Raw genomic sequence first — 16,607 nt, 5'->3', positions numbered from 1 at the left:
AGACCCTTACAAGGGTTGAAACGCGTCAGAAATCACTTGACCCCAATATTAGCCATTCATGCTAATTATTGTCTTGTAATTTGATGCAATACTCCTTGTGTATATGTTTCCTATTGTAAACCTTACCAGTGTTCATTGTTTTACATTTCCTATTCATTAAATATCTTTCTACTTTTATACACAATTGTCAATCTTTTGCATAATTTTCCATTTTTTTGCTGCCAAAAAACCCCACTGGGGAGTCCTTCCATATATAGTTACTCTATGTTTGCCAAACATTATCGTCTGGATCTATTGTCTGATAAGGAACAGACATTTGGACAAAAGGTCCTCCAGGCAGTGGTCCCGTCCTGACAAAGTAAGTTCCTTGCTTATCATCTCAGAGGCTGTGCTGGAAGACGAAAGGAGAAAACCGGAGTTAGACTTACTGGCAACTCTCTTTCGAGGAGTCTTCTAGCACAGCCTGGTTTCCCACCCGGTGTTTATATTAACTGGTATTGGATGTGTGTACGGACATGGCGTTAGTATGTTATGTCTTTTCAGGGCCTTCCGGTAGTTCTTGGTTAAACTGAAGAGGAGGCCTTGAGAACCGCCTTTTAACAATTTGGTACACTTTTTTCCTGTCCTGTAAGGAGGAGCCATACATCTCAGAGGCTGTCCTGCAAGACTCCTAGAAAAAGAGTTTTTGCATGAAAGAATGTTTAAGGATTCTAGATAGCAGATATAAAAAAAAAAACTGGTGTAAAAGAGGGTGAAAACTTCATCCGTTTTTCTGTGACTGAACTGATGAAACGAAGTCCGCTTGTGTGAAAAGGGTCTTAATACAGTATCTCACAAAAGTGAGTACACCCCTCACAACTTTGTAAATATTTTATTATATCTTTTCATGTGACAACACTGACGAAATAACACTTTGCTACAATGTACAATGCAGCCCCAGACCATGACAACTGCGGCTTTGTGCATCATCTTTAGAAGATGCTTCCTTCTGGGATGATAGCCATGCAGATCAATTTTATGCAGTGTGCTGCGTATGATCTGAGCACTGACAGGCTGAATCCCCACCCTTTCAAATCTCTGCAGCAATGCTGGCAGCACTCATACATCCATTTCCTAAAGACACCCTCTGGATATGAAGCTGAGCACGTGCACTCAACTTCTTTGGTTGACCATGGCGAGGCCTGTTCTGAGTGGAACCTGTCCTGTTAAACCGCTGTATGGTCTTGGCCACCGTGCTGCAGCTCAGTTTCAGGGTCTTGGCAATCATCTTATAGCCTAGGGCAGGGATAAGCAATTAGCGGACCTCCAGCTGTTGCCAAACTACAAGTCCCATCATGCCTCTGCCTCTGGGTGTCATGCTAGATTCTGTCAGAGTCGCTATGCCTCATGAGACTTGTAGTTTGGCAACAGCTGGAGGTCCGCTAATTGCATATGCCTGGCCTAGGGCAGGGGTGCTCAACCTGTGGCCCTCCAGATGTTATGGCACTACAATTCCCATCATGCCTCTGCTTTTGGGAGTCATGCTTGTAACTGAGCAGCTTGCATTGCCTCATGGGGCTTGTAGTTCCGCAACAGCTGGAGGGCCACAGGTTGAGCACCCATGGCCTAGGCAATCTTTTTGTAAAGCAACAATTCTTTTTATCAGATCCTCAGCATTCTTTGCCATGAGGAGCCATACAAGCTGTACACTTGTAAGATACTGTAGAAAGTGGTGTGCTGATCGGTGCAGACATGAGGCCATATTCGGTTGTGCAAAACGAGGGCTTTAAAACACATTGGGGTAGATTCACAGAGGAGATACGACAGCGTATCTCCAGCTACACCGTCGTATCTCTGAGTCTGGCCGGTCGTATCCATGCGCCTGATTCATAGAATCAGTTACGCATTCTATTAGATCCGACCGGCGTAAGTCTTACGCCGTCGGATCTTAACTGCATATTTACGCTGGCCGCTAGGGGCGTGTAAGCTGATTTACGCCTAGAATATGTAAATCAGCTAGATACGCGAATTCATGAACGTACGCCCGGCCGGCTCAGTACATTTACGCCGTTTACGTTAGGCTTTTCCCGGCGTAAAGTTACCCCTGCTATATGAGGCGTATATGCGGCGCACCAATGTTAAGTATGGCCGTCGTTCCCGCGCCGAAATTTGAAAAATTTACGTTGTTTGCGCAAGTCGTCCGTGAATGTGGCTGGACGTCATTTACGCTCACGTCGAAACCAATGACGTCCTTGCGGCGTACTTTGGAGCAATGCACACTGGGAAATTCCATGGACAGCGCATGCGCCGTTCGTGTAAAACGTCAATCACGTCGGGTCAGGGTTACTTTACATAACACACGCCCACCTCTTCACAATTTGAATTAGGCGGGCTTAAGCCGGCCTATTTACGCTACGCCGCAACTTTCTTTTAAGAATATGGCACTTGCCTGTAAAAGATGCGGAGGCGCAACTTAAATAGGATACGTTACGCCCGCACAAAGAAACGCCATTCTACGTAAATCTAGTAAGTTTGTCTTTTTTTTTGCTGATCCAAAAAATGATCCGATCCGTGACTCACACCGCAAGTTTTTTGATCCGTTGCACCCCTAGCTTCCGTTAGGGATAAAAAAAATCCTTCCCGATCCCCCAGGAGGCAATCTGATATTCCCTGGATCATCTGCCCCTGGTGTTATTACCTCCAAAAATTTGTATACCGTTAGATTTTATGCATTTAGGAATGCATCCAGCTTTTTTTTTTTTTTTAAACAAGCTACTGAGCTGGCCAGAACTAGTTCGAGAAGTGAATTCCACATTTTTACAGCTCTTTCTGCATGTGAAGGTTAAAGGATAAGTTCACCTTTCGGAACAGAATACACCTGTATTTAGGATGACGCCTGTAACAAATTCCAGCACCTGCAGCCTCTCTTCCTCTCCCAGTGACAGCGAGCAGGGATCTTCTCCTGGCACCCACTGTTACTATTTGAAAATATGCAAGGGTCGGCCACACAGCCGCATCATTCAGTTTCCTGTGGATGACTTGAACTCCAAGTATCATCAGCGTTTGCAGCTGATGGCTTTTTGTTCTGAATGACTGCAGGGTCGATGTCGATGTGAGTGTACAGTATTGTAAAGCATGTGCAAGTTGGCAGCGCTATATAAATGTCTTTTATAACACAGGTTTGCTTCAACGCCAACATCACTTTTCAGGTGAACGGACCCTCCATTTATTATTACCTTGCTTAACTATGTTTGTTTTAAAGTGGTTGTAAAACCCCCATTTCACTTACAGGTAAGCCTAGATTAAGGCTTACCTGTAGGTGCAAGAAATATCTCCTTAATCTACACAGTTAAGGAGATATTGTCTGAAAATACAGCACCGATGTCTACGGCGCGCAAGCAGGCGCACAGAAAGTGCAGTTTTTCAGCCTGGAAAAGTCGGGGTTAATGCCGAATTTTTGCACATTCGCGGGGATCGGCCGGTCCCGTGCGCATGCCCATGACCAATCACAGCGCCGGAGCAGCGATAACAGGAAGAAGATGGGAGACATGGCGGCAGAGGGCACGGAGAACGTTGGGGGCTTCGTTCTCAGGTAAGTATCATAATGAGCTAGTATGCTATGCATACTAGCTCATTATGACTATCTTGCAGGTTATTTATTCAAAAAATAAAACAAGGGTTTACTTCCTCTTTAACAATGCAATGTTAGTAAAGCGATCTCCCCTGCTGTGCTACTGTGCAGGGGGACTGCCCCCCTGCCAGAACACACTGATCAGCACTCACAGCCATTGGCTACAAGACAGACTGGCTTCTGTCAAACAAGGAGCTGTACAAATGGGCCAAATGTTGGCCGGTAACTGCCAAACCGACAAACGCCTTCAATTTAAACGACATAATCTGCAAATTTTGTATTGCATTTATAATTTCAGCTATGAAAAGCATACATGTGTAATGTAATATCAACACTGATAAGAACTTACTGTTGGTTGAAACGCAGCCTGGAACTGGTCTATCACAGTATAAACCACCTCTTCATTATCAACTGTAACAACACAATACAATTTGTTTGGTCCAAGATATTTATTTTGTTTTTCAGTCTCACCTAGTAAAGTTGGGGCACTAAAAATGAAAATTTCAATAGAAGATCACACAACTGAAAAAAGTGTCTACACCCCAAGCAATCAGCTTCTTGTTATTTAAAGTTTTAGGATACAATAAAGCTTTAGAATACAATAAATCTTTCAGGCAGTGCCTTTCATAAAATTTTACTTACTCTCCCTTGCATAAAGCAAAAGTATCAGACAACAACCTAGTAAAGCGGTTAAGCCTCAGCTACCATATTGGGATAATGCTTTATAACTGATCAGAATGTAAAATTAATAGACAAGTGCCACCACCTTGCCTTTCTACCAAGCCAAAAGAAATCTGTAATGCCGGGTACACACGAGAGGATTTATCCGCGGATACGGTCCTCCGGACCGTTTCCGCGGATAAATCCTCTGAGGATTTTGATCCGATGGGGTGTACATACCATCGGATGGAAATTCGCGCCGAATTCCCATCGCGATGACGTGTCGCGCCGTCGCCGCGATGATGACGCGGCGATGTGCGCGACGCTATTATATAAGGAATTCCACGCATGTGTCGAATCATTACGACGCATGCGAGGGATGGGTTCGGACGGATCGATCCGGTGAGTCTGTACAGACCACCGGATCGATCCGCTGGAGCCGATTCCAGCGGATAGATTTCTTAGCATGCTAAGAAATTTTTATCCGCTGGAAATCGGTCGGCCTGAAATATATCCGCGGATAAATATCCGCTGGATCGTACACACTAGGGGATCTATCCGCTGAAACCGATCCGCGGATCAATTTCAGCGGATCGATCCTCTCGTGTGTACGGGGCCCTAGGCTAGATTCACACTGATCTGCTGCAAAACCACCTGTGCGTTTTTCCCGTGTGCAGTATTTAAAAAGGAAATGTAACAAACCGCACAAAATGCATAGTAGGTGCATTTTTGCCATGTTTTTACTGCGTTTTCCATTGCTTTCAAATGGAAATTTTTTTTTTTTTTTTTTTAACTCCCTAAACATGCCTCAAAAATGCTGCAAACAGGTTTTTTTTCACTGTAACAAAAATGTGCACCACACCCCGTTGTGAACACATTCATTGATTTTAAAGGGAATAATTTTTCTTGGGCTGTTCAGCCCACTTTTTTGAAGCAAAAGCACTTGAAAGTCCCCGGTGTGAAAAGCAGCCTTAAAATCAGAAATCCTTTACAAAATATCATCACATTCAATGCATGTTACATGTCACAATACAGTAGTACACGTTTATTGTGAATGAGCGACCAGCTCTACCTGCTATAATAGGACGTCACTTTTGTGTTGAGTGTTGTGAAGAACCTGGCCATAGAGGGGAGGAGGTGTCTTCATACTGGCATCATGAGCCACTAATTGTAATGTTGGGTTGGTGGGCAGCTTTGGGTTAGATGGGAAGTGTATCGTTTCAACACAGTCAGAAACATATGGTGTAGGGCCTGTAGGCTGTACTAATCATTACATAGCTGGATGATATCAGTCAATGTGCAGCTCCTCCGTATCAGCTGAACGTTAGGGCTCCTCTTTGTTGGCATAATCAAAAGCTGGGTTGTGACTAGCATGCTTAACACATGGCATTTAGATGTATAAACCTAAAATATGGCATTTGGCTACACACCAAGATATGACATTTGGCTACATATTGTGTTACAAAGGGACATTTGTTGTAATTAGTTGTAATTGTTTTTTTTAGCATATTAAGATGCGTCTCAACGCCAAGGGTTCGGATAGAGCTACCAATCACCACATCCCAACAGTATTAAAAATCCACATATGCTGTCCACAAGACAGAAAAAAGGTTTATGGGATTTTTAATGTGCATCATCTCTCAAAGAATCAACATACATAAAAGTTTAATAAAATCCAAGTTTATTAGCACAACTTAACCGGATTCAGACTGGCCGTGTTAAAAAACAAAATAAAATCAAAATTAATGGCATTTAATCTTTGTGAACAGAACCCATATGATCCAGCCACAGAGTGCAACATAGGTCACTGATAAATGAAATGGCCCTTCCATTTACCCCATCAAACATTTATTTACAATTATCAAAAAATTTATTTCTGATTAAGCAAATATATTTGATGCAAATTGTTAGTCATATTGTGTAACAGCTTGTTGTGTTCAAATGCCATTTACACCTTCATTTGCAAGATTGCAATCTTGGCCTTTTGAAGACCTGGTCGGGCAACGATTCTTTAAAATGACATGTCTAGGTCACTAAGTATTTTGCATTTCAATCAAGATTTAACTTCAAAAGATCCTTTAGCTAGTTAGTTGCCACCCCCTTTAAAAACATATAAATTGTATTAGCTGTACTAGTCATTCAGAACAATACCTTTGAATGCATCACCATGTACTTTATTATATACAAGCCTGTAGCGACCTACAAGCAGGGAGAACAATAAATACCGTATTTATCGGCGTATACCACTCACTTTTTTCCCCTTAAAATAAGGGTAAAATTGTGGGTGCGCGATATACGCTGATACCCACGCTGTGTTTGAACGCCGCCGCCGACATATACCGAGCGCAGTACACTTGGCCAGGCTCGGCTCCGCTCGCGGTCACGCCCTGTGCCGCCTCCTAGCCTTAATGCGAGAGGAGCCGAACGTGCCCGAGTGCACTGCGCTCGGTATATGTTGGCGGCGTTCGAACACAGCGCGGGAATCGGCTCAAAAACAGCACGGGAGAAGCGGGGAGGACACCACCAAGGCCGCAGATGGACGCCGGACCAGACAAGGCCGCCGGGCAAGACACCGACGAGGGGCATTCAAACTAAAGTATTTTCTTTTTTTTCCTGAAATTTCCCCTCTAGGTTGGGGGTGCGCGCTATACGCCGGGGCGCGCTATATGAAGACAAATACGGTACAACTATTTTTCAATTTGGCTTCAGCAGTCAAAATGTTACTGAATCCGATGAGTCGTGGGTTTCCCTATCTTTCACATTACTCCAAAGAAACGGCCATAAACTTGGCCAGATGCACCATATATACAGTAAAAGTAGAAGCTGCGCTGCAATGTGAAAAAGTTAATATAACAATCAAATTATATTGTGTGTGATGCACACAAATCACTAGTGCAATATAAAATGAACAAGTGAAAGTGCAAAGTCCATATGAATGGATGGATCTCAGGGAAAATCAAGATGACAGAAAGTTCTCCGAGTGTGTGAAAGGTATCCAAATAATATCCAGTGAATCTGTATAGCAGATGAAAGTATCCTCCACCGTTAAATCCTAACTGCTTACCAAAATGATAAGTTAATCAAGCGTGTAACCGCAACTGCCAGATCCAGGATTCCAGGATATATTTTCACCTTATCTGAGTTTCACATATCAGACTATTCATTCTCCATATTGTGACCCAAAAGAGAAAAGGCTGACATAGCGTGATACCGTAATAAAATTTGTTTAATGGTAAAGGTAATGCACTTACAGTTATGCAGTTAAAACAGTGCATGTATAGTAATAGCCGGCCGGCTTAACTGTCCGCTCGTCCTTCCGGGTAGACAGCGCGGTACGATTCGTGGTGACGTCAGCACGCCGCTCCTCCCTACGCCGTTTCGTCACAACAATGACTTCTTCCAGGGGCACAAGCGGCGTGCTGACTCGCCACTCTTTAAAAGCAATAACAACATCCGGGACCGCCCAGCTCTGAACCTTGGAGATCGCGGGCGCAAGCCGCCATATTTGAGTTGGGATCGCTGCCACTAGTGAACAGTAATGCAGGCAAAAACTCAAAGGCTGAAAAATATATAGAATAAAACGTATAATTTAGTTAAATAATTCATACGCTTTAGACAAATATAAGTTAAAATAAAGATTAAAATTAAAATCATAAAATGAAAACGAAAAAAGGGTTTGGTTAAATGTAAAAGAGATAATGAAAAATATTTCACATAGCAACCGTACCCCAAAAAAGAAAAAAAAATATATATAAGCACTAAAAACTGACAAGTGCCAATAGGTTTTATGGCCATAAGAATGTAAAAATTATAATACTTATAGCAAAGAAAATTTATATAAAAGCTAATTGTTGACAAGAATGTGCTATTTGTGCTGCCCTCTTGTGGCCACAACAAAAAGACATACATTTACAATTGAAGCATAGGTGATGTAGTACAAACCATGACACTTCTGACAAATGTCAAAATTCGACTTGATAGCAGCACTTATGAGCTAAAAAATGGCTCTGGCTTTATCAGTATCACTATAATGGGATAATATTGATTAAAAATAATTAAATAAAAGGGAGAAAAAGGAGAATAATTTCACCATAAGAAAGCCCTGATGGACCAAAGATCAGAGCTGGTTTACAAGAAAAAGGTTACAAAAACATAAAAGTTAACCATTATCTATGAAGGCATTTACGTCGGGGTCTATGTTCAGTCCAAAAGGGACATAAACATAGATATCCATAGTTATATGGATATAACAGACCCCAACGTAAATGCCTTCATAGATGATGGTTAACTTTTATGTTTTTGTAACCTTTTTCTTGTAAACCAGCTCTGATCTTTGGTCCATCAGGGCTTTCTTATGGTGAAATTTTTCTCCTTTTTCTCCCTTTTATTTAATTATTTTTAATCAATATTATCCCATTATAGTGATACTGATAAAGCCAGAGCCATTTTTTAGCTCATAAGTGCTGCTATCGAGTCGAATTTTGACATTTGTCAGAAGTGTCATGGTTTGTACTACATCACCTATGCTTCAATTGTAAATGTATGTCTTTTTGTTGTGGCCACAAGAGGGCAGCACAAATAGCACATTCTTGTCAACAATTAGCTTTTATATACATTTTCTTTGCTGTAAGTATTATAATTTTTACATTCTTATGGCCATAAAACCTATTGGCACTTGTCTCAGTTTTTAGTGCTTATATATATATATTTTTTTCTTTTTTGGGGTACGGTTGCTATGTGAAATATTTTTCATTATCTCTTTTACATTTAACCAAACCCTTTTTTCGTTTTCATTTTATGATTTTAATTTTAATCTTTATTTTAACTTATATTTGTCTAAAGCGTATGAATTATTTAACTAAATTATACGTTTTATTCTATATATTTTTCCGCCTTTGAGTTTTTGCCTGCATTACTGTTCACTAGTGGCAGCGATCCCAACTCAAATATGGCGGCTTGCGCCCGCGATCTCCAAGGTTCAGAGCTGGGCGGTCCCGGATGTTGTTATTGCTTTTAAAGAGTGGCGAGTCAGCACGCCGCTTGTGCCCCTGGAAGAAGTCATTGTTGTGACGAAACGGCGTAGGGAGGAGCGGCGTGCTGACGTCACCACGAATCGTACCGCGCTGTCTACCCGGAAGGACGAGCGGACAGTTAAGCCGGCCGGCTATTACTATACACGCACTATTTTAACTGCATAACTGTAAGTGCATTACCTTTACCATTAAACAAATTTTATTACGGTATCACGCTATGTCAGCCTTTTCTCTTTTGGGTCACAATATGGAGAATGAATAGTCTGATATGTGAAACTCAGATAAGGTGAAAATATATCCTGGAATCCTGGATCTGGCAGTTACGGTTACACGCTTGATTAACTTATCATTTTGGTAAGCAGTTAGGATTTAACGGTGGAGGATACTTTCATCTGCTATACAGATTCACTGGATATTATTTGGATACCTTTCACACACTCGGAGAACTTTCTGTCATCTTGATTTTCCCTGAGATTCATCCATTCATATGGACTTTGCACTTTCACTTGTTCATTTTATATTGCACTAGTGATTTGTGTGCATCACACACACAATATAATTTGATTGTTATATTAACTTTTTCACATTGCAGCGCAGCTTCTACTTTTACTATTTGAATATGTTTATCTGACATTTTGAGCTGCAGCAGCCTTTTGTTTTATTTTTTATTTTATTTTATTTTCATTTTGCATTTTTTATTTGTCACGTTTTTTTCATCCAATGTAAGTGGTTTCACACTATTTATGATTGTTTAGACCTGCGCAGTATTTATTTTTATATACTATATACAGTGCCTTGCGAAAGTATTCGGCCCCCTTGAACTTTGCGACCTTTTGCCACATTTCAGGCTTCAAACAAAGATATAAAACAATTTTTTTTTAAAGAATCAACAAGTGGGACACAATCATGAAGTGGAACGAAATTTATTGGATATAACAAACAAAAAACTGAAAAATTGGGCGTGCAAAATTATTCAGCCCCTTTACTTTCAGTGCAGCAAACTCTCTCCAGAAGTTCAGTGAGGATCTCTGAATGATCCAATGTTGACCTAAATGACTGATGATAAATAGAATCCACCTGTGTGTAATCAAGTCTCCGTATAAATGCACCTGCATTGTGATAGTCTCAGAGGTCCATTTAAAGCGCAGAGAGCATCATGAAGAACAAGGAACACACCAGGCAGGTCCGAGATACTGTTGTGGAGAAGTTTAAAGCCGTATTTGGATACAAAAAGATTTCCCAAGCTTTAAACACCCCAAGGAGCACTGTGCAAGCGATAATATTGAAATGGGAGTATCAGACCACTGCAAATCTACGAAGACCTGGCCGTCCCTCTAAATTATCAGCTCATACAAGGAGAAGACTGATCAGAGATGCAGCCAAGAGGCCCATGATCACTCTGGATGAACTGCAGAGATCTACAGCTAAGGTGGGAGACTCTGTCCATAGGACAACAAATCTGCACAAATCTGGCCTTTATGGAAGAGTGGCAAGAAGAAAGCCATTTCTTAAAGATATCCATAAAAAGTGTTGTTTAAAGTTTGCCACAAGCCACCTGGGAGACACACCAAACATGAAACCAAAAATCAAACTTTTTGGCAACAATGCAAAACGTTATGTTTGGCGTAAAAGCAACACAGCTCATCACCCTGAACACACCATCCCTACTGTCAAACATGGTGGTGGCAGCATCATGGTTTGGGCTTGCTTTTCTTCAGCAGGGACGATGGTTAAAATTGATGGGAAGATGGATGGAGCCAAATACAGGACCATTCTGGAAGAAAACCTGATGAAGTCTGCAAAAGACCTGAGACTGGGACGGAGATTTGTCTTCCAACAAGACAATGATCCAAAACATAAAGCAAAATCTACAATGGAATGGTTCACAAATAAACATATCCAGGTGTTAGAATGGCCAAGTCAAAGTCCAGACATGAATCCAGAGAATCTGTGGAAAGAACTGAAAACTGCTGTTCCCAAACGCTCTCCATCCAACCTCACTGAGCTCGAGCTGTTTTGCAAGGAGGAATGGGCAAAAATTTCAGTCTCTCGATGTGCAAAACTGATAGAGACATACCCCAAGCGACTTACAGCTGTAATCGCAGCAAAAGGTGGCACTACAAAGTATTAACTTAAGGGGGCTTAATCATTTTGCACGCCCAATTTTTCAGTTTATTTGTTAAAAAAAGTTTGAAATATCCAATAAATTTCGTTCCACTTCATGATTGTGTCCCACTTGTTGATTCTTCAAAAAAAATTAGATTTATATCTTTATGTTTGAAGCCTGAAATGTGGCAAAAGGTCGCAAAGTTCAAGGGGGGCGAATACTTTCGCAAGGCACTGTATATGCGATTTATTTTATTTTAGGTACTTATATAGCGCCATCAATTTACGCAGCGCTTTATATATTAAAAAGTAGTTAGAAATGTAGGCTGTGGAAGAGTGCTTATCTCTCAACACGTTTTGCTGTTTCTTCTGAAGAAGTGTGTTCAACAAGAACACACCAAGATGGTCAATCTGTAAGGACCATACAGTGAGGAAAAAGTATTTGATCCCTTGCTAATTTTGTATGTTTGCCCATTGACAAAGAAATGGTAGGTTTATTTCAACAGCGAGACAGAACAAAAAATAAACGTTAAATTTAATTTGCATTTTAACGAGTGAAATAAGTATTCAACACCTTTGCAAAACAGGTCTTAGTACTTGGTGGCAAAACCATTGTTGGAATCAGAGGTCAGAGGTTTCTTGTAGATGGCCACCAGGTTTGCACACATCTCAGGAGGGATTTTGTCCCACTCCTCTACAGATCATTAAAGGTTTTGAGGCTGACGTTCAGTAACCATGTTTGACCGTGGGGATGGTATTTTTGGGGTCATAGGCAGCATTTCTCCTTTTCCAAACACGGAGAGTTGAGGCAAAAGAGCTTGATTTTGGTCTCGTCTGACAACAACACTTTCACCCAGTTCTCCTTTGAATCATTCAGATGTTCATTAACTAGCTTCAGATGGCCCTGTACTAGAGCTTTCTTGAGCAGGGGTGATGCAGGTTTTCAGTCCTTTACAGCATAGTGTGTTACCATGTGTTTTCTTGGTGACTATGGTCGCAGCTGCCTTGAGATAGTCAAAATTCTCCTGTGTAGTTCTGGGCCGATTCCTTACCGTTCTCATGATCGTTGAAACTCCACGAGGTGAGATCTTGCATGGAACCCCAGACTGGGAGAGATTGACAGTTATTTTGTGTTTCTTCCATTTGCTGATAATCCCACCATCTGTGTCACCATTTCAACAAGCTGCATAGCGATGGTCTTGTAGCCCGTTCCAGCCTTGTGTAGGTCTACAATCTTGTCCTCGACATCCTTTTTTATCAGAATTATGTCTTCACAAGTGGGTTATGTTCCCTGTTTACAGGAGAGGACTAGGCAGAAACATGTTAAATACATGTTACATTAACAGAGTTGAACAGCCCCGCCCAGGGGGCAGTCCCTCCAAACATAACCCTATTCACTGCAGCCAACAGCCTCAGTTAGTAACAAGCAGTACAAACCTAAAAAGGAGGGGTGGGAGCTGTGTCCGTCCATGGACTCCAGAGAAAAGGATTTTACGATGAGTACAAAAAATCCTATTTTCTCTTATCGTCCATGGACGGACACAGCTCCTTAAATCTTGACAAGTGGGACGTCCCCAAGCAGTGTCAAAAAAACGAGGGGTGGGAAATACGTCAGTAAAACCATATTTAATTTCACCCCAAAAACAAGCAGAGCTCCTCAACGGAGGAGGTGCAACTTCAAACAGCCGTCTGCAAAAAACTGGCGGGCAAAAGAAGCATCAGAAGATGCACTCACAGTAACCACGTAAATTCTGGAAAGAAACGTGAACGGATGACCAAGTCGCCTCCTCGCGTATCCATGAACACAGACGCATGATGTCGGAAAACCCCCCCAGGAAACACCAATTTTCCTGGTCGAAAATGCCGTGACCGGAAAGGGAGCCCGCCCCTAAAGAGCATAGGCCTGTGTAACAGTCTACCCGATCCACCGAGATATGGTGGTCAACGAGACCGTCAGGCCCTTTTGTGGACCAGACACCGACACAAAAGAGTCAGAACTCCGAAACAGAGTCGTAGCAGGCTGGTACACCCGCGAAGCATGTACCACGCCTAAAGTATGAAAGACAACCTCCATAGGATGTGCCGGCCGAGGACAGAAGGATGGAAGAACAATGTCCTTATTCCTGCGAAAAGCCAAAACCACCTTCGGAAGAAGGGAAGGTCGCGGGTGAACCACCACCTAATCCGTATGGAGGATCAAGCATGGTGGCCTGCAAGACAAGACAGCCGCCTCAGAACCCCTCAAACAGAGGTAAAGACCACTAAAGGGACCACCTTCTGAGATAGTGTCAAGAGAGAATCTCCCTGATGTTACCAAAAGGAAGGTTCCAGAAGAACCGAGGGCACCAGTCAAAACTCATGGGAGGAGAGACGAGCCAAGAGGGGAAAAGTCTATGACAACCCCCCTGCACAAACAAGGGGCCCACCAGGGAATGGGCGGCAAACAAAGGCCACTGACAGAACACAGCCAAGGCTGAAATCTGCCCCCAAAAGGTGCTTTAAGCAACTCTTAGATCCACTCCAAGCTGTAAAAACAGCAGGACCCTGGACAGCGAGTACGTCCGTAGACGCCACTTCATCTCCTCGCGCCAAGAGATTAAAAAGCCTGCCAGGCGCGCCGGTAGATCCCCCGGAAGAAGACTACCATGCCCTCAGCATTGTGGGGATGACCGAATCTGACAGACCCCGGTCTCTTAAAAGTCCGGCATCCAATAGTCATATTGAGCAAGTCAGTGACTGTAAGACAGGATGAACCATGGGACCTTGGAAAAGAGGTGCCTCCCGCCCTGGCAACTGCCAGGGTAGACGAGCCAAGGACGCCAAGGCCAAACTGGAGCGATTAGAGACATTGGGATCTCCTAAACCACCACTCAGTGGAGCAGCCGAGGAAACACTACAATGGCGGGGTGGCAAAAAATTGCCGATACAGGCCCCGCAGGGCCACCAGCGTGAGTGACGCGTCTGTACCAGACCACTAGACCTGGCCACTAGCTTGACACCCCTGTGCTGGGGGTGAGCGGCCAGGAGCCCTGTGAGGCTCATCTGCAAGAGAGCTCCACACGCAAGACCAGAAATCCTGGTCCAGCATCTGGCGAGTCCATTAGCCCGCCTACTGGTATACCTGAAGGTAGACCAAAGTCACTGCCTGGCATTGTCCAGCCGAAACCAGATCGGACGACCTTGCAAACTCCTCGACCACGAGGAGCGACATAGTCTGATTGCCAAAAATAGGACAAAGACTGGTAGACAGGGTCCACAACACCTGGTGGATCCAGGCAGACACCCCCCCAGGCACTAGCCAGGGTTGACCCTGGGTAACAATTGAGACCGGACGAGAGCGGGCACCTACAGAGGTGTAAAGAAGGGAAAATGGGGTAAGGAAAGCAATAATGCCAGTAAAACAATTAAGGATAGGTCCTGGGAAGGACGTCCTGCTGCTAAACACTACAACTTAGATACGAAATGTTTAGAAATATGTGAAAATCAGGTGATGAAAAGATGAAAGCCGTGAGAATCCAATTCAGAAATCCACATGTGAGGAGAAGGAAAAATCAGACATCAGTGACCCAACACCAGTGAGAATAAAGGCTTACCGGAAAGCCTGTGAATATTCCCTTTCAGGATTAGTCTAAACAAGCATGGTAGGAGATTATAATCCCTTGAGATGTCACAAGCAAGTCGGCGTCTCTCCAAAGATCAGATGATAGAATCCTCAGCTCCTCATAGGGTTAACCAGTGCTTCCAGATGGAACTCGCATAGGGGTAAATCAGTGCTTCCAGATGGAACTCGCATAGGGGTAAATTAGCATGTGTTATCAAACACCATGTGGGGAGAAAAAAAGAAACAATCCCATAGTGTAGGCGTATAAAACGAGGGGATTTATTTAAAAGATAAAGTTGGACATAAAATGACTCATTCATAGAGAGTGATACAAAGTCCTTGCAAGGATAAGAATGCGCAGTTCGTGTGTATCTGCCCGACGATCGTTTCGTCGTAATGACGTCATCAGGGGCACACGTGCATCACTGCGCACACGCTATTTATACAGCCCAAAGCGTGAGCAAAGCAAGCTCATTGGATAAAGGCGGAAATAAAACGGAGCATACAATAGGCCAGTATTACCATTTGGTTATAGATGGAAATCACCATGCCATCTTGTGGTTAAAAAGGCGTATTACCGCTCAGGAGATATAAATTAAATTACATCACAAATCGTAATAATAAATGTAAAAATATTCCTAGTTATGGAATTATGCCAATTAGCTCAAAAATCTATTTGAGCAGAAGCATGGGTATTTCGTACTCATTTTGAAAAAATTATATGAGCATAGAAAATTAAAATTAAAAAAAAATAATTATAAATATACACAAGGTGCCATGGAGATTAGATATCCCAAATGCCATATAATGGCGACAGCACAATAGAAAGACTATACAATAGTAAAAAATAGCAATTATGGAATACAAAGACTTGCGTCCTTTTGCATGTCAATAATGAAAGGTAAACAGTAGAGTGAACCCTGGCGTTTAGAATGAACCAAGTATGAGTGGGACCCTCAGCTATTAATAAAACAGTTGATGTCCCACTCAACGTTAAGTCCCCCAGGGACATGGCACCCTAACTTATAAATCCAGTTAGTTTCGGCCCTAGAAATTGTTCTCTTACCATTACTACCTCTCCAATGGGGAACATATTTCTCCAGGGATATAAAAACAGTCCCCTTTGGGTCCTTATTGTGTTTTAAGTCATAATGCTTAGACACATTATGTTTATCGAATCCAGCCAGGATATTGGTGATGTGTTCCCCCATCTAACCTGAAATTTACGGGTGGTACATCCAACGTATTCAAACCCGCAAGGGCACCTCAGAAGGTACACTACACATTTTGTGCTACAGGTTATAAAGGTTTCAATTGGGTAGGTTTTACCAGTGCCTTTAAAGGTAAAGTCTGTGTGCCGTCTTCCCTGAAGAGCATTAATTTTACAGGCCCTGTATTTTTTTGCAGGGGTAGAAACCCTTGAAGTCACCAAAGAACATTAGTTGAGACGGGGTGTCTAGTACATTGGGTGCCAATGAGTGTCTGAGGTTTGGAGCACCCCTGAAGAGAACTCTGGGGTTAGTTGCTAGAAGTGGGCCCAGAATCCTGTCATTTTTAATAACTGGCCAATGTTTTTTGATGATTCTTTTGATGGCCC

The 16,607-nt window shown here is 42.6% G+C and overlaps 1 protein-coding gene across 1 annotated transcript in view; it reads right to left on the bottom strand.

Moving 5' to 3' along the window:
• Window positions 1-16,607, bottom strand: part of EXD1 (exonuclease 3'-5' domain containing 1) — a 220,208-nt gene that overhangs the window by 124,379 nt on the left and 79,222 nt on the right. The window contains exon 6 of the mRNA XM_040332834.1: window positions 3,960-4,021. Coding sequence (XP_040188768.1) covers window positions 3,960-4,021 — 62 coding nt within the window. The remainder of the gene's footprint in view (window positions 1-3,959; window positions 4,022-16,607) is intronic.

This window comes from Rana temporaria, chromosome 13 (genome assembly GCF_905171775.1).
Source record: "Rana temporaria chromosome 13, aRanTem1.1, whole genome shotgun sequence".
NCBI classification, from domain to species: domain Eukaryota; kingdom Metazoa; phylum Chordata; class Amphibia; order Anura; family Ranidae; genus Rana; species Rana temporaria.
The sequence above is the reverse complement of the archived record's forward strand: the minus strand, read 5'-3'. Positions and strand labels throughout refer to the sequence as shown.